General features: G+C 39.3%; 2 protein-coding genes across 3 annotated transcripts in view; both read right to left on the reverse strand.

Annotated features, from left to right (window-relative positions):
- Positions 1 to 10,765, reverse strand: part of ptgir (prostaglandin I2 receptor) — a 32,174-nt gene extending 21,409 nt beyond the window's left edge. The window contains exons 1-2 of one of the 2 annotated variants that reach the window (XM_026934953.3): positions 10,359 to 10,765; positions 5,305 to 6,171 (exon numbers count right to left, since the gene is read on the reverse strand). In XM_026934953.3, coding sequence (XP_026790754.1) covers positions 5,305 to 6,141 — 837 coding nt within the window. In that variant the 5' untranslated portion in view covers positions 6,142 to 6,171; positions 10,359 to 10,765. Of the gene's footprint in view, positions 1 to 5,304; positions 6,172 to 6,542; positions 7,467 to 10,358 lie in introns of those variants that run through there. The other variant, XM_026934952.3, reaches the window with a different exon arrangement.
- A 1,225-nt stretch (positions 10,766 to 11,990) lies between these two features.
- Positions 11,991 to 21,529, reverse strand: si:dkey-202g17.3 (4F2 cell-surface antigen heavy chain). The gene is made up of 9 exons (XM_026934951.3): positions 21,392 to 21,529; positions 20,338 to 20,728; positions 19,467 to 19,631; positions 18,642 to 18,721; positions 18,451 to 18,528; positions 18,294 to 18,349; positions 17,955 to 18,150; positions 15,721 to 15,828; positions 11,991 to 14,861 (listed from the first exon to the last, which is right to left on the reverse strand). The coding sequence occupies exons 2-9, from the start codon at positions 20,717 to 20,719 to the stop codon at positions 14,478 to 14,480; spliced, it is 1,449 nt and encodes a 482-aa protein (XP_026790752.3). The 5' UTR covers positions 20,720 to 20,728; positions 21,392 to 21,529; the 3' UTR covers positions 11,991 to 14,477.
- Between the last annotated feature and the right edge of the window lie 686 nt (positions 21,530 to 22,215).

Below are 22,215 nucleotides of genomic sequence, written 5' to 3' on the forward strand. Positions count from 1 at the left end.
ACTTAAAAAACATGCTGTTTACCACATGCAAGATCATATACTGACATAGACAGTAAAGTAGAAGATCAGTGGACTAATCTAAATTGTGAGTGGTTTTTTTTTTCATAAAACAGTGAGTTGAAAATAATGAGTGTGTGCCTCTGCAATAAAAAACTCTTGCCAAACCTGCCACCTGTCCTAATGATGATTATGCACATTTAACCTTTAAAGGATTTACGGCATAAAACAGATAAAGGTAAAAGGAAAAAAAATCAGGAAACCACAGGTGCCATAAACTAGTGGATCTGTGTCCATTACAAATTTTTCCCTGGTTGCAAAAAAATTAATAATAAACAGTGCAGAACACTGTGCAATAAGAGTCAAGGCTAATGTAGGTGTTCGTTTGTTGAGCAAACAGCAATTGCTACAGCAGGCAAGCTATAAATTAAGTTCAGATGACAAACGTTCAAGGCTGCAATAAAACACCTGTAGTGATAGCATGTTCTCCATGACCAAAGTGATATCATGTTCTGCATAATGTGCTGTAAATGTGGAACTGCTCTCCATGTTTACTTCAGAAGGTATAAAGACACATTAAAAGACTGTAAAAGGTGTGAATCAACCCAGATGACCTTTTCTTGGTGACACAACGATGAGTAGACTCTCACTGTATCAATATAACTAGTAAATAATTGCATTACAGTGTTTCCAATACCTGGGGAAAGAGATGAGAATGGATGAGAGGGAAGCTGAAAGCTATTATTGACAATCCTTCTCATCCCCACTGTGCTGAGCTGAGGAGGCTCAGGAGCACGTTCAGACACAGATTCATCCAGCCACATGCCTCAAAAACGTCTCAGGGCTTTTTCCTGCCATCAGCCATCAGACTCTACAATGCCACAATACCCAGTACCTCCTACTCCACTGCCTGAGTCTCACAAACACCCACAGTCAACAGTTAATTGTCATTCCATAGATACTGCACATGTATATAAATACCAAGGATATTGCACATGTACATATACAAAGAAGTTCAGATTCTTTTCTTTTCAAGACAAATTCTTTTCTTTGCAAGACAAATTCTTTTCTTTTCAAGACAAATTCTTTTCTTTTCTTTTATGTTCCTCCTCCTACTTGCGCTGCTGTGTCAACTTGAAATTCCCCGCCGCGAGATCAGTAAGGTACATCTTATCTTATCTTGATAGTCTTGGCCTGACTGACAGCTATGATGCCACTTATTCTCTTAAAATGTATGTTGACACCTGACCATCACAGTCCTGTGTGCTTCTTGAATGTCTTGAATATTTAGTATAACAGCACTGGTACATTTCACTGTTTGTATCACGCCACTTATCTGTGTTCGCTACATAAAATTTCAATTCTAGCAATAGTTTGTTACATTGAAACCATTACTACACTTACATTCATTCACTTACTGTCATTCAGTCTGTGCATTGCATGACAACACGCAACGCTCTATCCTCCTATGGTTTCTTTGAGAACTATTTTCATTAATGGAGCAGAAATAAACAAAATATTTGACCATACTGTGTCTGAAATGTCAGGTACTCGATATTCCTTTCTTGTTCACAGACCTGTTGTATCTATATAAGAAAGCCAGTGAGGCATCTGGCACATGATTGCAATCCTCATTCCTTGCTTAAAATATTTTTTTTTTAATTATATGCTCTTGGTAAATTTAGACATATTAGATTCTGTGTGGATTCACTGTATGCAGCATAACATGAAAATGGCCAAGTATCCAACATGTCTAACACAAGTTGTAACATCTAAGGTTAAACACATTTTGTATGTTTTTACATACACTGTATATACAGTATACACTCTCCAGCCACTTTATTAGGAACACAATGCCAATACTGCACATTCAGCTGGACATTCAAGTTTTCCCTTTCTACCACATCACAAAGGTGATCTGCTGGATTCAGATCCATTGACTGGAGAGGCTATGGAACATGGAACCAGTTTCAGTTTCACTTATGCTTTGTGACATGGCACATTATCATGCTAGAAGCAGTGATTACAAGATGGACCCTGATAAGTTGTGGCCATGAAGGGATTGCATTAGTTGTTGCATTAGGTCAGCAACAATACTCAGATAGCCTATGGCATTCAAATTATGCTTGATAATCCACAACCTGTCTGAACTGTTGACGCAAGGCAGATTGGACGCATAGATTCATGCTGTTGATGCCTGACGTGGCAAAAATTCATCAGACCAGGAGATCACGTCAAGTCTTCTACTATGTAGCCCATCCACCTCAAAGTTTAACACATTGTGCATTCTACGATGCATTCCTGCTCACCACGGTAAAGAGTGGTTATTTGAATTACCATAACCTTAATGTCAGCTCAAATCAGTGTATGTAGATAGTGTTCAATATCATCATTCCGGTAATCAGTTGCAGCCATTCTTAAGCTGACTGTAAGCCAGTCTTAAATTGAACTTTCTACATTTTCTACAGTTCCTCATAAGACACCTAGTATTTCTTCAGCTTCGCATGTTGAGTCAAGCGAGATTGCCACATCTATCTGCTATCTACTGCTGTTTTCCCCTCCTTATCTCTTGATACAATCTCTGGACGAGTCATGATGAAGCATAATTATTTGTTTAAATGTTCATATGTGGAACCGCCCTAGAATCTTAGCTTTCTTGTTTTCTAATACCCTCTGTGGTTCTGCTCATTTGGACTTGGAAGTGTATAACTGCTCTGCCACTTGGTTGTGTCTCTCAGTGTATGCTTTTCCTGGCTACATCGTATACCCTGTTCCCGTGTACTGGACTCTTTGCAGAATCTGATATGGTACATCTCTCTTTCAATTAATCTGCTGCTCACTCCTTGTTCTTGCGTGACCATTAGTGCCTCTAAGCTATTCTTAAATTCCACATTTTGCAGCTACTGGTTTTCCCGTGTCAGCTACCACATCTGTTGGTGGTACATGGAGGAATTTATCCTGCCACAGCATGTTTCCAAGTTATCTTTATCCTCTATCTCTTTGAGCAATTCTGGTAATACAACTTTATATATATATATAAAACCTATCTGGTCATTTTTCTCTGATCTCTCTTATCAACAAGGTGTTTCCACCCACAGAACTGTTGCTCATTCAGTGTTTTTTTTTGTTTTTTGCACCATTCTGTGTAAACGCTAGAGACTGCTCTGTGTGGAAAATCCCAGGATTTTCTGAAATACTCAAACCAGCCCATCTGGTACCAACAACCATGCCACATTTAAAATCACAGAGATCACATTTTTCCCCCATTCTGATGTTTGATGTGAACATTAACTGAAGATGCATAAATGAGCAGGGGTACAGGTGTTCCTTTTAAAGTGGATGGTGAGTGTATATTCTTAGGCAAGAAGTTGTTTAGCCTCTGTAATTTTGCTGCTAGATCCATTTGTTCAGCAGGGCATCACTTATGGACATCTTATTGTATTTCTACAGTCCTTGAGTTATCTCAACTTGCTAGTCATCTCTAGCTCAGTTGTCATTTTGGTGTTTGGAATTGTGCATATTGATGGTAGCTTGCCACCTTGTCTGGAAAGCCTAGAACCTACTTGACAGTAGTTCGTCTATTAAATGTTTTTAGTCATCTGCTGACGTTCGCCATTCCGTGTAGCATGCATAAATGTACTAGAGAGTGGATCTAACTCTCAGGTCACACTGTGTAGTAGTGATAATGAATTCAAGAATGAGTGGCTTATGTGCGTGATTTGTGTTTGTAAAGGGACTACAATGGGGCAGCTATTTGCTTACACTATAATAATACTAAGACTATAGTGTTTCCCCAGAACAAAAGGAGATCCCAATTATTGGTGCTAGTATTGCTTTACCCATATCGATTTATCCTTTTTGTGTTTCGTTTACTGCAAAGTATTACATAACAAGCAACAAGCAATATTAGTTACCTGGAATATATTGATAGGTAGTCAAAAAACGAAATACAGGTGCATATATATATATATATATATATATATATATATATATATATATATATATATATATATATATATGGAGAGAGAGAGAGAGAGAGAGAGCGAGAGAGAGAGAGAGAGAGAGCCCTGGATTTAATACCATTACAATTACTATGTCAGTGCCACTGCTGTATTGAGAATGGTCAACCACCCAAAATATTATCTCATCATTGGTGGTCCTTTTCAACACATAGATAAGGTACAGGGGGGTGATCATTTGTGCATTGTAACAGATGCTCTACCGTCAGTAATTATTAGTATACATAAAAAAAGTATATGTGTACTACATAAAATGTCCAAGTCACATATGTACTATATAATATCCAGATGACTTATTCAATTTTAAAAGCTTCACTGCCAGTGAAACGTACAAAATAATAATTCCTGTGCTTTTTATCCGTAACAACATTCAGCATTGCCATCTCTTCATCTGTGTATGCAGCACCTCCCTTCCATTATCTTATATTCAGCAATGATCAAATAAAAGCGAACACTGTGATACAAAAAAAAAAAAAATTTACAAGAAAACAATTTCCTTGTAAAATGTATAACTAACATAAGGCAAAAGCCTGTTCCTTCCTTGAAATAGCTGAAAGATACCCAATGCAAAGAATTTGATGGTAGCTATGATATACAAGAGTTCAATACATGCCCGACACAGAGACAGTCACATGGAAGTCAAGTTGGTCTAATCTTCTCCTCCAAACTTGTCGGACATGTATTAAACCTTTCACCTATAGGAAAGGATTAAACAGAGCTGACGTAACAGCAGGTGGCTAGACCTACTACACAAGTACTCTAGCATAAGTTATGCAATATCTCAGCACACTGAGACACACCTATTGTTAGTGTAGATAGTAAACGATTAGATGAATCGTGTGTGTGTGTGTGTGTGTGTGTAAGACTTGTCGTTCGAGTCATGTAGCATTGTATCACGGTGCCAAAATCATTGGAGAACCACTTGTCCCAGTTGTAGTAGGGAATTTCAACATGTCCTATCCAGCAAGGATATGCACTGTTAAGAGTGCCTTAGCGCATTTGAATGCTCACAGACTAAACAAATCACAACTGGTGACAATTTACTATCACTTAAACAAAAGACAATCTTTTACAGTTGATACACTTTGCCAAAAGAACATGTCTCAAGTAATTTTTTTATGTCTACAGACTTGTCTATAGAATAGTAGCTTTTCTATAATATTGTCCACATTGTATAGAGCGTGTATAACTAGGTATCACCATTTTGCTGCATGTCCAATTGCTTTTAATCCACTTAAACTAATTGTAACATAGCAAAGAGTATGATATTACGAGCTAATTTACTCACGGTGAGAGGCAAGGAGCAAATGACGAAGATGATAGTCATGGAGGCCAGCAGCAACAGGTGGTCCATCTCCTCCTCACCCTGGCCAAACCAGGTGCTAAGCCTTTTCTTGCGCCCTGTTGAGACCACAGAACCTCGGCGCGTGATCTGGCTGCGATGCATGCGGCATAGACTGACGATGACTGAGCCGTTACAGACAAAGACAACAGCAATGAGCAAGGCCATTAGCAGAGAATAAGAAAGGGAGAAAGCGAGCGTGAGCCTCTCCTCTTTCTCACCCTCACCCTCAGCCTCCATTTTGATAAAGCACCATGTGCCAGGGCAGTACTGCTTGTAGCGGCCAATGCCAAAGACGGGCAGCAGGCAGAAGGCACCTGTAAAAAGGTAGATAAGAAAGAGCGCAACCTTGGCGAAGTGGCGCCGTACGTGCTTGGAGTAGAAATATGGGTGGCTGATGGCCAGGCAGCGCTCTACTGCCATGGCACACAGGATCAGCATGGATGCCAGGCCAAAGAAGGTCATGGCGAAGGCAAAGGAGCCGCAGAGATACATGTCCCCAGTTAAGCCCACCAGGGAGGTAGCATGAGCGTAGCACACAAACACCGGTGGACTGAGCAAGCACGTCCCTGCCAGATCTGTCACAGCAAGTCCTGTTACTAGGATGCAGAAGACCGAGGATTTGGTTCGTCGTTCTTTTTGGTGGACCCCGAGAATGGCCAGAGCTAGCAGATTACCCACCACACCAGCAAGAAACATGATGGCGCTGACCACCAGGTTCCCAGGGTTCTTTTGCACTTGGATGTGCGTGACATTTTCACATGTACTGTTTGGGATCATCATTGAGTTGCTCTTACCCTGAGCCTAGGAAGACTGTGGAATAGAGGTAAAATATAGTTTATATAGATTTAGTGGCCTTTTTTAAAAATAATAATAATTTGCTACAAGAGCAATCTAAAATGAGTTTCTTACTTATATAATACAGTATTAGCCAAGCCAACTTATTATAATAGAAAAGAATGACATGTTTTGATATTACTCTCAATCTTAAAGATTATTTGCACAGTAAAAAAAAAAGCACAGTATATGACAATACACTGGTTTAATATAGAGCAATTTAATTCGCATTCAAATTCGGACTCATGGAAAGTAATGAGCCATATGCAGTACATATGTACAGAGGTTGGAATCAGTATCATATCCAGTTGTTTTGTTTGTGGAAGATAAGAAGTTGAGCCACGCACCTGTCAGCGGAATTTCCATTTCTGTTTCTCTGACATAAGCTGTAAACTTATCTCGAGTCGATTACATCAATACATCTGTATTAAAGATGTACATTCGGCTTTAAACAAACCTAGTATCCAGTAAAAAAACTTTGAGAAAATTTAAAAAAAAAAAAAAAAAAAGCCCCGTCGCTACCAGGACGAGATGGTGAAGGCAATACCCGGCACAGCGAGTGCGATTTCCTCTTCAATTAAGTTTCGTCCAACATCTGGAACAGCAGCTCCATAACTCTCGCGACAAAGAAACGCACGCACGCGACAAGATTAAAGCTTTTTCTGACGCAGGGTACTGACGCGAATGACGCTGTAGCTCGGTCGAATTTAAAGCTTTAAGGACGGTAAAGCCTGCTCTCACTGCTTCCTGTCTCGCTGTAACGACTGCTTGTCTGGTCTGAGTCGTGTAGACGTGAGAAACAGGGAGGAGAGACAGAGCAGAGGAACCGGTGTGTTAAATAACCTAAAGCTGGCTCACTATGCAGCAGGACGATAAGTGGGAACTGACTGTAACTACCTCTAATTACTGCTCTCTCCAGCAACTTAGAGAGATTTAATTAGCCTATCAAGAATATTTTCCTGTCTAATTTACCACAGGGCTTCACTAACTGCATTTCTGTAGAGGTCTGCATACCCGAAATTAGATTTTTCTACATGTCTTGCTAATTCTTCATCTATCACCAGGGGCATAGCCAGACCTTTTACACTGGGGTGGCCAGGGCGTACCCAATGACTTTATTGGGGTGGCAGGAAAATGACAAGAGATGGCTACCATTATATGCGATATGACCTCCGCATCAGACAGCACACAGTTAAGCGACATTTGTTTGTTCTCTAGAAAGCATCGAAAATGTCATAGCTAACATAACATTAGGCATAAAAGCGTTATTTAATATTCAGTATCATCAGCTAATGGTAGCTAATATTGAACTGAAGAAAACCAATGTTATGCCTCCAAATAATCAATATCGTTAACGTAAATAGTGTGCTCACATGTTTTCTCACGGGTTATGTTTACTGTGGTCAGCAGGGTCAGGGAATAGTTCACTGCTGTGTTAGCTAAGAATACTTATTTCCTGCTTCCTTATTACTTGACTAAACTGATCAATAATTGGCTGAGATTTTCTAAATGGGTTACTGTTGTGTGGTTTTCTTAAATAAATGTAGTAATTTTTAATGGTGAATCAGAAACTCTCCTTTCTGCTATCAGTTATCGTCTGGCAAAGATGTTCTACCAGTTTGACCTGCCTGGCTTGTGTTTGGCAGCTGGTAGCTGGTCGGAGTAAGCTGGATTTTTCAACAGGGGGACTAGCTACTACATGCTTCGTACAGTAGATTTAGGACATGAAATGAAAACATTCAAGCACTGCTGATTGGATATCACTTGGGCGGTGGATCCTTGGACATTGGAGTGTATATGGCGGGTGAAGCTGTGTTGCTATGGTTTTTAAACTTCTCAGTGTCAGTGCTGAGTTGAGAAACAATCCACCAACAAAAAATCTCCACCTAACAGCAGTTCACCATTTAGAAACTGACACTCAAAAAGGACTAGAGGGCGTTTAACACAAGTTGTACATAGAGCTTTAAATATGTACATAAAGGTAGACTAGTATGGTACATGTGTGCAATAATAGTTCTTAATAGTTCTCTCATTGTTATGCATGATCTGATACGTTCATGCTAGTGTAAGACCCACTACTCTGTTACTACCATGTCAGTGTCACTGCTGTCCACCACCTAAATAACATCTGGCCAGTAGTGGTCCTATGGTGGTCCCTTTCACTGCATATGGGTAAAAGGAGAGCTGGCGAATTGTGCAGAGCAACCGATGGACTACTATCAGTAACTGTATATCTACAAACTGATAAAAAAAAAAAGGTCCTTGATGATTGTGTAAATGTTTGTGTGTGTATGAGAGTAATTGCCAGGGTTCATGTACACACACTTTCATGGCTTTATATTTGAATTCTCATGGTCATCATGGTTATCTATGAGTATTCTATGAGCATGCATTGCAAATATTTGTGGTGTAATAGAACTCACAATAAAGAGCAATCCTGCTTTTTAGACAGGAAGCGGGTTTTGTCCTTAATAGTGAGATGCTTTAATGGCCCACATTATCAGCTCATTGCAAACACTTACACGTGTTTCTGGTTACAATAAAAAGACAGCTCAGTTTCATGGTCGATTGGTCAAGTCTCATGCAGTATTCCACTTTCGCCTCTGCTGGTAAACAAGGAAATGGTCTTGTAAAAAAAAATGCTCAAACATAAAAAGTGGAAGTGCTGCTGTCTGTGGGTGGCTGTAATGTCGTTTATCACACAAACCTGTCAGTTGTCCGGGAGTCACTGTAAATCAGCACAAAGCTTCCCTTTCGTCATGATATTGTTTAGTGCAAGCATAACTTTGAGGACTTAAGTGCTAGAACAAGCTCAGTCTGTTTCCCAATTTTAGTCATGGTGCCATGTTTAATTCCAACCCACTCTCAGTATAAAGAGCTCATCTGTTGTGGTTATCAAGAGCTTTTATTAGCCTGACTCAGATTCAGGTGTTGGTTGAAGTTCATATTTTGATACAGGCTTTTTTTCAGTGTTGGCTGGAATTTGGCTTTATGAGATCTTTGTCATCTTATTCATCAGTCTAGGCCCTAGACTCTGGGGGAAATCCTTTTTTTTTCTTGGAAAGCATCATCATCTGCCGCAACATGAGGTCATGACTTATCCACCAAATTAGCACAGTAAAATACCTTAACACTTACTTATTTGGAGTAACATATGAACGTGATTTTGTTGTTGTTGTTTCCAAATTGGCCGTCACCAACACAGTGCTGATTAACTTCAGCTATACCCCTGGAGAATATCATGGATGGTTTATGGCTGCATATCCCAATGATCAAAACAGAGTGGTGATTTTAAATAAACAGCCGAATAGCTGGCTAGTATGACTTGTCCAAAGAATCCCAGGAAACCAAATAAATATTGCAACCATTTCAAAGTGTAATGATTTAAGTTGCACTTCCACCCAGTGTTGTTTTTTTATAATCTGCAGACACATCGGTTGCATAAACTGATCTCCTAATTTTCTTAATTTCCTGATTTTCTGCCTGCAGACAACTGTAATTGCTCCATTTTCCCATGTTTGTCTGTTTATTCAGGCAGTGAACAGTTGAAGGGAGTTGATTCTGGAGTATAGTTGGACTAACTGCAGTGTCCATGAAGGAAAATGTTTGTGCTATTTCTAGGCCGCTTATTTATCAAATGTCTCATAGTTAGATTAAGGATCCAGGGCCTGTAACCATACAAAAAAGGCTCAGAACAGCAGTTTCACTGCATAATGACTCTAGACTTTTAAGAAATAAAGTATGTCGTTCACTTTCCATTAATAGGTCTGCAATATTCTTGAACTCAGATGCCATGAAAAAAAAAAAAACAAGTAAAGAAAATCAGAGTGGTATGCTATGATTGTAATCTGATAAGTCAGGTAAACAGTTATCTGCTTGATATCTTACAGGACATGATGTTCTCTATAATTAGGTTTCTAGTTGGTCAAATTTTACAGAGCTACAACTATGCCAGCATGACGTGGATGATGAAATATGAAATTTAGGTCATCTAAGAGAGACTGGAAACATTTAAGGAAAAACTAAAAGACTAGACAAATAAAACAATACAATTATTTGCTATCCCTGACCAGGATAAAGAATTATTAGATGTGAAAAATATCTTAGTGTAGACTGTGATGAAATCTGAGTTTCAAAACCAGTAAGTCGTTCCCGGAATTTACCTTCACATAGACTCTGTGTCTGGCATGAAGAATGCTTTGGAATTTCCATTTTTGCAGACTTCTTTTTTCTTTTTTCTTTCATCGGCACACACAGCATGCAAAGAAAATTTTATTCCTCGCACAGGAAATAGAAAGAGCAGATAAAAAAATAAAACTGTTAGCATACTGTACTTACTGAATGTCACAGGAAAAATAGAGAGAACAGAAACTTCACACTTCTTCTTAAGGCGTAGTCATAATTTCGTAATTTTTCGTAATGGGAATGTAATAGTTTGAGCAATCTTGTACCTCTGACCTTACTATTTTAGTGGAAAAAACAAATTAAAAAAGAAGAATTGCTGTATCGTCTATATTGCAATAAATTAGTCACCATGGTCTAATGCCATAGACAGTCTGAATTATAACTTTAGCACAGGCATGAACAGGTCTGTCTGTTTAATGCTCAAAGGTATGTTGTCAAATGTAAAGCTGCTGAAGTAGACACCTCCACTTGGCTGATCATACTTTATAGATCTGCCTTTTGCTAAATGCAATGTTCAGTGTACAGTCTGAGAAGAAATACTATCAGTGATGAGTGACTGAGACGTTTTTCATAGATTTATGTCTCTGGAAAATTTACTAGTGAATTGTCCAGTATGTTTAGTTTATTTGCAAGTCTGACTAATGAATTATCTTGCTCATTAATATATTGTAGAATGAATGCAGGAAGGGAGTGACACTTTTCAAATTTGTTAGTTTGTACCCTGGTGTTGTATCATCAGTATTGAACTTTTCACACAGTATCACTGACAGTGCAATGAGGACTCCATTAGAAAACGTTGAAGATTTGCATTTTAGGCAAAACGAAACATTACAAAACACACAAGCATGACAACTTCAAACAGTCTTGTAATCTGTAAAATAATTAAATAAGTTTTAATTAGTATTATTAAAGTACACACACACACACACACACACACACACACACAAAGATCAGCCATAACATTAAAACCACCTGCCTAATATTGTGTAGGTCCCCAATGATCCGTCGAGGCATTGACACAAGACCTCTGAAGGTGTGCTGTGGTATCTGGCACCAAGATGTTAGCAGCAGATCCTTTAAGTCCTGTCAGTTGTGAGGTGGGGCCTCCATGGATCGGACTTGTTTCTCCAGCATGTCCCACAGATGCATCAAGATCTAGGTTTGGAGGCCATGTTAACACCTTGAACTCTTTGTCATTTTCCTCAAACCATTCCTGAACAATTTTTGTAGGGTGCATTATCCTCTTGCCCAGGTAAGCGATGCACATGCACCCAGCTGTCCACATGATGTAAAAGAAAACGTGATTCATCAGACCAGGCTACCTTCTTCCATTGCTCCATGGTCCAGTTCTGATGCTCACGTGTCCATTGTAGGCACTGTCAGTGGTGGACAGAGGTCAGCATGGACACTGTGACCGGTCTATGGCTACGCAACACCATACGAAGCAAGCTGTGATGCACTGTGTCTTCTGACACCTTTCTATCATAGCCAGCATTAACTTTTTCAGCAATTTGTGCTACAGTAGCTCTTCTGTGGAATCAGACCAGACGGGCTAGCCTTCACTCCCCATGCGCATCAATGTGCCTTGAGCATCCATGACCCTGACCCTGTACTTACCACTGCATAAAGGGAAGAGTTGTAATTTTGGAGATGCCCTGACCCAGTCGTCTGGCCAACACAATTTGGCCCTTGTCAAAGTTGCTCAGATCCTTACGCTTGCCCATTTTTCCTGCTTCCAGCACATCAACTTTGAGAACTGACTGTTCACCTCACCTGTCAGTGGTTTTAATGTTATGGCTGATACACTATATTACCAAAAGTATTCGGTCACCTGCCTTGACTCACATATGAACTTAAGTGCCATCCCATTCCTAACCCATAGGGTTCAATATGATGTCGGTCCACCTTTTGCAGCTACTACAGCTTCAACTCTTCTGGGAAGGCTGTCCACAAGGTTGAGGAGTGTGTTTATAGGAATTTTTGACCATTCTTCCAAAAGCGCATTGGTGAGGTCACACACTGATGTTGGTCGAGAAGGCCTGGCTCTCAGTCTCCACTCTAATTCATTCCAAAGATGTTCTATCGGGTTCAGGTTAGGACTCTGTGCAGGCCAGTCAAGTTCATCCACACCAGACTCTGTCATCCATGTCTTTATGGACCTTGCTTTGTGCACTGGTGCACAGTCATGTTGGAAGAGGAAGGGGCCCGCTCCAAACTGTTCCCACAAGGTTGGGAGCATGGAATTGTCCAAAATGTTTTGGTATCCTGAAGCATTCAAAGTTCCTTTCACTGGAACTAAGGGGCCAAGCCCAACTCCTGAAAAACAACCCCACACCATAATTCCTCCTCCACCAAATTTCACACTCGGCACAATGCAGTCCGAAATGTACCGTTCTCCTGGCAACCTTCAAACCCAGACTCGTCCACCAGATGGAAAAGCGTGATTCATCACTCCAGAGAACACGTCTCCACTGCTCTAGAGTCCAGTGGCGGCGTGCTTTACACCACTGCATCCGACGCTTTGCATTGTACTTGGTGATGTGTGGCTTGGATGCAGCTGCTCGGCCATGGAAACCCATTCCATGAAGCTCTCTGCGTACTGTACTTGGGCTAATCTGAAGGTCACATGAAGTTTGGAGCTCTGTAGCAATTGACTGTGAAGAAAGTCGACGACCTCTTTGCACTATGCGCTTCAGCATCCGCTGACCCCTCTCCGTCAGTTTAAGTGGCCTACCACTTCGTGGCTGAGTTGCTGTTGTTCCCAAACTCTTCCATTTTGTTATGATAAAGCTGACACTTGACTGTGGAATATTTAGGAGTGAGGAAATTTCACGACTGGATTTGTTGCACAGGTGGCATCCTATGACAGTTCCACGCTGGAATTCACTGAGCTCCTGAGAGCGGCCCATTCTTTCACAAATGTTTGTAAAAACAGTCTGCATGCCTAAGTGCTTGATTTTATACACCTGTGGCCAGGCCAAGTGATTAGGACACCTGATTCTGATCATTTGGATGGGTGACCGAATACTTTTGGTAATGTAGTGTATGTGTGTGTGTGTTTGTGTGTGTGTGTGTGTGTGTGTGTATAAAGGCCATGTTCATTAACATGAGTGTATTGAGTGTTCACTCTGAATCCATTTCTTAATCCTCTGTGCTTTATCCTGGTCAGGGTCTCTGTGGATTAAATGACTAATTTGTTTTTATTTTCAGAATATTTTATTAATATTTTTATTTTGGTCAAACGTTCTGCAGGAGTGGGTGGGATTGGTCAGAATTCCTTCAGGAGCAGGATTGAGATTTTTTTTTTTAAAAACCTGGCCCTTCATATGGTATATTTAATATGTGAGTCCACAGTAGCAACAGATCTAAGTTTTTATTTGCATCTCATTTAACAAGGAAGTAGGACATTTGTCCATTTTTGAACAGTCAAACCATATTAACTCACTGCACTGTACATTTGAAATAATTCTAAATTATGTCTTTATATTAGTTTATTTTAGAAAGGTCTATATACAAGTGTATAAGTGACATCTTAATATATTCTGCCTCCAATACCATGCTCATGCATGTCCACAGGGAGCTGGATTTGTTTTTGTAACAATTTTGGTATTCTAATGAAATTTTCATGTGGCTTTTAATTTGCGATCGATATGAGCACAACAGAATAATTTAAAACAGCTCTTTCCTGAGTAATTGAGCACGAAACTGAGCTATTCAGGACATAAGGGAATGTTTATTGGCCATGACCGTTTGTCTGAGGTCAATTCTGAGAAATCTGAATTTACTTCATGGTCTTTAATAATCTGCAAGTATGAAGAAAATGCAACACGTCACTTAAGAGGTAATGTCACAAACCACAAAATCCTGTTTGTTTAAGACTCTGTCGATAAATCTCACATCTGAACATTTGAAAAGTCTGATATACTATAGCAGATATAATAGAGTGACCTCAGGTGGTTAGCAAAAGAATCTGTAGTGGCAGTAGAGTGGCACTAATATACAGAGTTAATGTAATATTGTCACAATATTTGTAGAAACTCCAAACTCCATCAACTCCATTTTTATTTCAGGCTATTCATGAAAGCATTCCCTGACTCTCAGAAATCAGGGTCGGTCTCAAACAACTTAATGACAATGGCTTCATGAGGCTGGAGTGTTATGGACTGAAGAGTCACCGGACCAAAGCGATCCAGACCTGTGCTAGTTACAAACATTCCGCTTACAGGAAGACTCAAGGTCCAGTTAGAATCCAGAGCGTGAGACTCTGAACCCAAGTTAAACAGCACCAGGAAGTGAACGCACCCCCAGGAGCGCAAGAAGGCCAAAGGTGGCGTGGCTGTGGAGTTTGTGATACCAGAGATGAGTGATGTGGTATTGAAAGTGAGAAAGTTGAAGGTGCCAAAGAGGAGAGCTTCTTCATGAGAACGAGTGCGGCTCAGAGAGTGGAAGAGAGCTGTGGAATACTTTGGGTGATGCGGGTTCTGCAAAAAAATAAATAAATAAAAAAACTACATAAATTTTTTCTATAAATCTGACTGAACTTGTAGCAGTTAATTCAAAAGTGTGTGTTTATACTGTGAACATTTAGGGGGAAATTGACTTATGGGTCGGGGAAGAAAAAAAATTAAAAAGAGATATCTTATTGTCTCTATGGTTTCTACAGTTATCTCATTTGGCTGATGCTTTTATCTAAAGTGACTTATAGTTTTTTTGACAGGATACAGCTGAGCAGTTTAATGTTAGCAGTTGAGTGGTCAAGGGCCCACCAGTTACAGCTTAGTGGTGCCAGGATTTGAACTCACAAGTTTCCAGTCAGTAACCCAACACCTTAATCGTTGAGCCACCACCATCTCAGTGTCTATTAGACAGCAGTGAGATCAAATGGAAAGAAAAGGGAGTCTTCTGTCTCTGTCTGAGAACTGAGAAGAAACTCACACAGAAACAGGGACAACATGTGAAACTCCACGCGGACAGAAACCTGAGCTTAAGACTCAACTGGAAGACCCTGGAGCTGTGAGGCTGCAACGCTACCCACTGTACCGCCATGCCTGGTGCTCACGTGTAAAATCTCCTGTCTCTTTTCTGTCTCATTCTATTTCTCCTAAGGAATTTTATGAATTGATTTATCACTCTGGTGGACTTTATTTTAGGTTATTGTGTAGTGTATCTTGATTATAGACACTAAGCTTAAGCTATATTTTAAGAGACGGAATTTTTGTTGCTCAAACCGGAACTCGGTATTGCTCATTTTTTTCCCCCTTCATTTTGGTCCCACAAATACTCAGAAATGGCCCTGTTTAATACTGAAAGCATGGAGCCTATTTAGGACTGTGTGCTTACTGGTGCTTGACTAATCTCATCACCATATCTGAAAATGGGAGTCCCAGGCAGGGTCATCATCAGGACCATAATGACTTTCCGCAGCTTCCAGGCTACAGGCCCATCCACCTGAAACACACACAAAGTGAAGCACATAACCACATACAGGTGGGTATGTGTACAGTGCAGATGTTTTGATTCAATCACTTCAGTTACTAATAATGCAAAACCCTACAGCGGATAGTGAAAACAGCTGTTTCACCTCAACTGAGAACACTTACTAAAAATGTTGGATCCAGAAACCCCACCAGCTAGTACACGACCAGACTCTTCACCCCAGTGTTGTCTGGCAGAAGGTAGGGTACAAACATATTCTTCCCCTAGACCGCCACTGTGGCAGTTTAAAATCAGAAATTTGAACGCTTATGCATGTATATACTAAGGTTTATCACAAATTTGCACATTTTTACTCAGCTATTGGGAGCATTTTTACTGAGCTATTTGCACATTTTTACTCAGTTGATCTGCATGATGCTCCTGTTGTTCTGTAAAATCAGTATGCGCTACATTGTATACTGTCTAGTGCTGGTGTATACAAAAAAATTGTAAAGGTCCTGTAAAATTCCTTGCTTGCAAAGATCCAGATAAGGAACTAACATGACTGAATGGTGGCAACAGTTACCTTTTAACACTTAATAATTAGTGATTCATTTATGGCTATAAAAAAGACAATCTGAAGTGCCACAGATACTGAACAGCTGAGACACATCTGTTTTGAATTTGACACGCAGTGAATAAACTCATACTTTTTCTTATCTGTGAAAACTTCCTAAGCTCTAGCCCTTTAGCAAGTTTCTGGTCTGCTGAGCTGCCTTCAGCTAAATAATTTACATAAATGCATATGACTGGATAAACCACAACAGTCTGGTACAGAGGATGCACTGGTTCAAGTTTGGAAAACTAAAGTCGCTGAACTATGGCTGTTTTTTCCATGCTTTAATCAGCTCTGCGACAGTATTTTTTCCAGTATTCGGTTTGCTCTGCTGAAATACTGTGCTAGGTCCACATCTGGACTGTGGTCTGCCAGCTGACAACCCCTGGTCTATTGTATTTATTGGATTGTAAGGTCTCTGGATAAAATTACTCACATGTGGCATTTTGTTTCTAATACTTGGTTTCACCTCCACTCTCTTTAATAATAGCTCCAGGATGCTTAATGTCAGCTAAGGATGCTACCAGGGTGTTGTGCTCCTGTCCGTTTTAGCCCACATTTCTACTGACTGGGTGCAATAGAGTTTGTGGTCTATTTTGGTGTTTCACCTGCTGTTCCGTATAATCTCACAAGTTGTCTCTGTTATAGAAGTACTGTAGTGACTGTACTGTAGTGTTATATCAGGCTTGTCAAACTTGTCAGCTTTGGCTCTGTGCACCCTACAGATGTCATCCTGGAACTTGGGAGTGTCAGTGTTATGTTCTGCTTGGATATAAATCACAAAAGACTGGCCAACAACTGACAATCTGGTTTTATGGTTGTCTATGTATTCAGCAACGTACAATAAATCGCTGCCATGCGTGGATTCGACTAATTTTATGTTTAGGGAGATTGTTTATTATCATGTGTTTATATTGCATTGTGTTGCACAATATTACATCTAATTGTCTTTGCTCTTTCTCACGCTGTTGAGTTTTTTGCATATATATTACACATATATACATACATATATGTTGTCCTTGTGCTGTGTAAAGTATTGTTGTGTGTTATGAAGAATAAAACTGAATTCCACTGAATCCAAAAGCTGTTGATGTGAAACTCCCACTGGTACATTAAAATTATATTTTATTCTATGATGCTTTTGGGAAAGTGACCCCTGAGCTATCAGTCAAACATTTTCATTATGTCATAATGTCAGAATTAGCAAGTCCTAAGAGAATGATGTATTTTCCCAGAATTGTTATGTTCTAAAATTGAATCATGCCATAAAATGAAGAATACAATCCAATGTGCAGTTCCTGTTCAAGAACTGAACAAACCATTTCTTTATTAATGGTATTTTGAATGAAGAATTTTGCCAAAGAATTTTGCATAAAGTATACCATGTGTGTAAAGAATGGCCTATCACAAAGATATGCACACTGAAAGAAACATCATTCATGTCACGTCTGTTTGTGTTATGAAATCTAGCTTGAGACCAGTGGACTAAACATGACATTTACACCTGTTTAGGTTGTGAATTCTAAACAAGATATCTACTCACTCTCCAGCTTGGCCATTCTCCATGCAGGGTCTTCAACTTGGACTCCATAGCTTCAGCTACCTCAGGAGCAGATAATGGATGTGAGGATGGAGGAATCAGAGACCTTGATACTAACTCCACCAGAGAGCTGTTTATAGCCGACTCGGAAATATTGAGCCCTGGTACAGAATCACGTATTTCCCTCACCATCATAATCCTGCAAAAAATAGGACATACACTCAATTATGTACATCCATCCGAGGAGCATAGGGCCTACTGCTGCTCAGAATAAAGCCTGTGTCATTGTTTAAACTGGATAGTAAATGCACTGCAGCGAGGTCTAAAATTACTGCAGAATACCTTTCATTATCATCTGTGCCAAACTCTTTGACCACTTCCCTCCACCTTTTCAGTGTCTGAAAGTCACGAATACAGAAACAAACAACTTTTATTCTGTTTGCACACAAATTTGGGATATTCTCTTTATCATTTCAGTGAATCCTCAGAAGCATTTCACCTTCTCAGTGAACGCTGTGTCTGCATTGCAGATTTCAAATCCTGACACACCTTGCTCAAGCCAGTACCTTAATGAATCCTAGAAGAGATAATTGAATAACACAGACTAGTAGAGTAATACACACACACACACACACACACACACACACACACGGTAGTCACATATAAATGATTAAAATTGTGCATATTTACCTGGACATAATCAGAAGCATTTGATGAGAGCTCTGTCTTATCGTTGTTGACTTTGCAGAGGTCCAGGATGACCCTAATACCTGAATTAAACACAGTCACACTAATTATCCTGTAAGCACAGAGGAATTTTGTTTAGTGGTTTAGTTTAGTGGTTTAAGTTGTACACTGGATATACATATGGTTAAACATCGCCACCTACTGCACAATAATGACTCAGTAGTGCATATTCAAAATAATTTGATATGTTTAACAAATCTGGAAAAAAAAGATACATAAACAAATGTTTATTAATCAAATAAACAAAGTAAATTATGTATTGTTGTTTTTATTATCTAAATAAAAATCATAGTAATAATATATATAAAGTGAGAATTCCAAAAAAAATCAATACATAACTAAAAACAATAAATAAAAAAAAAGTTTTGCTTTTAATTTTGTTTGTTCATTTGTTTCAAAAAATAATAAAGTGTAACTTCTATAGCCTCAAGTATAGTCCATACTTCATATAAGAAGTTTTAAGCTTCATGAATGTGTTAATAAAAACAAATTAATACCTTGCAAGATAAAAAATAAAATTTATGGCAGCAATCTACCCATTACAATAATTATATTATATACAATAATTAAGGCCTCTCCTCTCTTCATTCTTTCCTATAAAGAGAAAGTCATTTACAACATAAAATCTCTAATGTTTAACCCTTTATAGCCTTGCTTTATGAAAGATTTTTGCAATGCTTATGAGTGTTTTATAAGGGCCCAAGGTCCCCCTGCAGAAAAAAGTGTTAGTGGTGTAAGAAGCGTATCAATGGAAAAAAATAAATCTACCTGCTGTGTGACTGTCGGTGATGAACTGGTGGAACTCGGGTAAAGTACCGAGTCTCTGGTCAATCTGAGTCAGGTTTAGGAGAGAGACATCAGACCTGAACAATCCCTCCAAGATCATAACCCCAACTCCCAAAGACTTCAGGTATGGCAGCTTCTCAGACACTCCTGTATGGGAATAGAATAAAATGAAGAATGTTGCAATTATAAATATAATTAATAAACTCAAGATTTCAAACACAGGAACATGCTGACAATGTACAGACCCAGTGCACACAGGCTGGCCATTGACACAGGCTGATATAAGCAGAGAGTGCGCAAAAACAGTGTAACAGCAATGCCACAGAGACAGAGCTACACTTTTTAACTGAGTATCAAAAATACAGCTTCAGTATACTTCAGAATGTTCGTCCTATAGCTAGGCTACGTATGACCAGGCTAGTCACCACTAGCTACCATTATTAATGACTGAATTAGCACATTTGGCATGGTATGAGTACATGACATGAAAAACTATATAAATTACACTATATACCCTTAGTTCCAGTCAAGGGGAATTGTAATGTTACAGAACACAAGACATTTTATACAATTGTGTGCTTCCAACTTGGCAATGTGGCAACAGCTTGGGGACTCACATATGGGTGTGATGGTCGGGGGTTCACAAACATTTGGCCATATAGTGTATAAGCAAAGTCCTGAAGGTCCTTATTGACATGAATGAAGACTGCCTAGCTCCAATGATAGCTAACCAGGGTTAGCAGTAAAGCCTATCACATGTGTTTAATGTAGGTATCATTCATAATATTAAACATTAAAGTATAAGGGATGGTTACTATATCTGATTGCACACTACTAACATGCAGCTACTCACTGCTTATTGCTCCTGACCCTGTGCCCTCTACATCAAGGAACAAGGCTGGCTGTAGGCGGTAGAAAAGCTCCTTCTGCCACCAGTGCAGATGACCAGATACAGGCCGTGGACTCAGTATGACCACAGTGATAGCAATGCCCAGTATGGTCAGCCAGCCTAGCCAGAAGAGCAGAACCAGGCGAGAGCGGAACTTTTTCCAGCCTGGTCCTCCAGCTGCTGCCTCCAGCTCTTCTCTGGTCATGGGCTTCAAATAGGTCAGCTCTGGCTCATCCTCTGGGACAAGAAGAGGGAGTGTTTCTGAAGCCCCCATACTGCCTGCCAGGCCGGGACCTGGGCCAACCACGCTGCCATAGCCCGAGTCAGCCTCCACCTTTAACGGCATCTTGCCTTACTGAGACACAGAGACAGATAACCAAGACAAAACAGACATAAAATGCCAGGAATGACAGTTCTTATGTTCAAGAACATCAGCAGAGTTCAGCATAGTCTAGCTGGAGTACAGGAGAAGCCTAAGCATTCTGCTAAGTGGTTCATACTATATATAAATAATATTTATATTGTTTTGGTTATTTTGCACTTTTTATCTCTTTTTCCTCTCCTTCAACTGTTCCTGATTGGGCATTCAGAAGATAGCAAAAAGTCATTTCTACAGATGGTTTACTCTCTGTAAACCTTTCCAGCATCTAAAAAAGTTCTAGAGTAAATCTTGAAGGCATTTTATCCCATAAATATTTGTGTACAGTTATATATAAATATTTCATTGATAGGAATAAACGAAAGTAAGACAACAAACACATATTCATTACTGTTTCATCTACTTCAGTTTGAGATTTCTTGGTATCATGAGTGGAAACTTGTCACAAAAACGGACATGTTTTGAACACAGACTGCTTTTATATCATAAATAGTTTGTATAATATTGGCTAAGAAAAACATTATATCTTATCAATCTCATGAATAGAATTTACACAGAATAATTCCGTTCCTATTTCAAATTTACACATGGCATTTTTTCCACTGTGATAAGGAAAGAAAGTCAATGCTCATTGCTTACCTTCTTTATGGCAAAATTATTCTCTGCGTCTGCTTTATGGTGCTTCTCCTGAACTGAAGGTTTCTGTGCTCACATTCACTGTGCCTCTGGTTTTGTTTCTAGTTTGCTGCACTTCAAATACAAATGAATAGAAGCAGCACCAAAGTATGGCTAGGGTAATTAGTACAGCGGTGACAAGACATGCCACACTTAAGTAACACATTCTATAGCTATTAGATGCTATAGTGCAGTCTCTAGACCACGAGTGTTAAAAATACTACCCACAAGTCTGAGACTGGGCCTTGAGCTGTTATTTTAATACTTACTTACTTACTTACTTCTTTTTACTTTCCAACAACTACAGAATGCAGCTTGTAGTTCCTTTGTTAGGTGAAGACAGCTGTGTAGGTGAAGTGCCAGCTATGTGTCTTGAAGTAAAAAGAAATCTCACTCTATGGAACTTGTATATAGCAACTGAAACTGTAATTGTGGAGATGATGGTGTTACTGAGTATTAAAGCAAATATTAGACAGTAAAACCAGCTGGGGAACTGAATATATGTAAGCTTGCAATGCTGGTATGAAATTCTATTAATGCATGCATGATGCATAGAGTATTATTTTAATGATGATTCATTTTGCTTTTTGCTTTTTTTGTCTTTTGATGATTCATTTTGCTTTTTGTCTGCATATCTGTTGAGAATGTATTTAAGACATATGATATATATCATGTATATAAAAAATATAATACACTATAATCAGATTGCAGGTGTAGAACATAAGCTAATGACGTGTCACACTATTGGGGAGCTTATTGCCTAAGAATAACTCAGGTCCGCTCAGCAA

Source organism: Pangasianodon hypophthalmus, chromosome 14 (genome assembly GCF_027358585.1).
Source record: "Pangasianodon hypophthalmus isolate fPanHyp1 chromosome 14, fPanHyp1.pri, whole genome shotgun sequence".
Lineage (NCBI taxonomy): Eukaryota > Metazoa > Chordata > Actinopteri > Siluriformes > Pangasiidae > Pangasianodon > Pangasianodon hypophthalmus.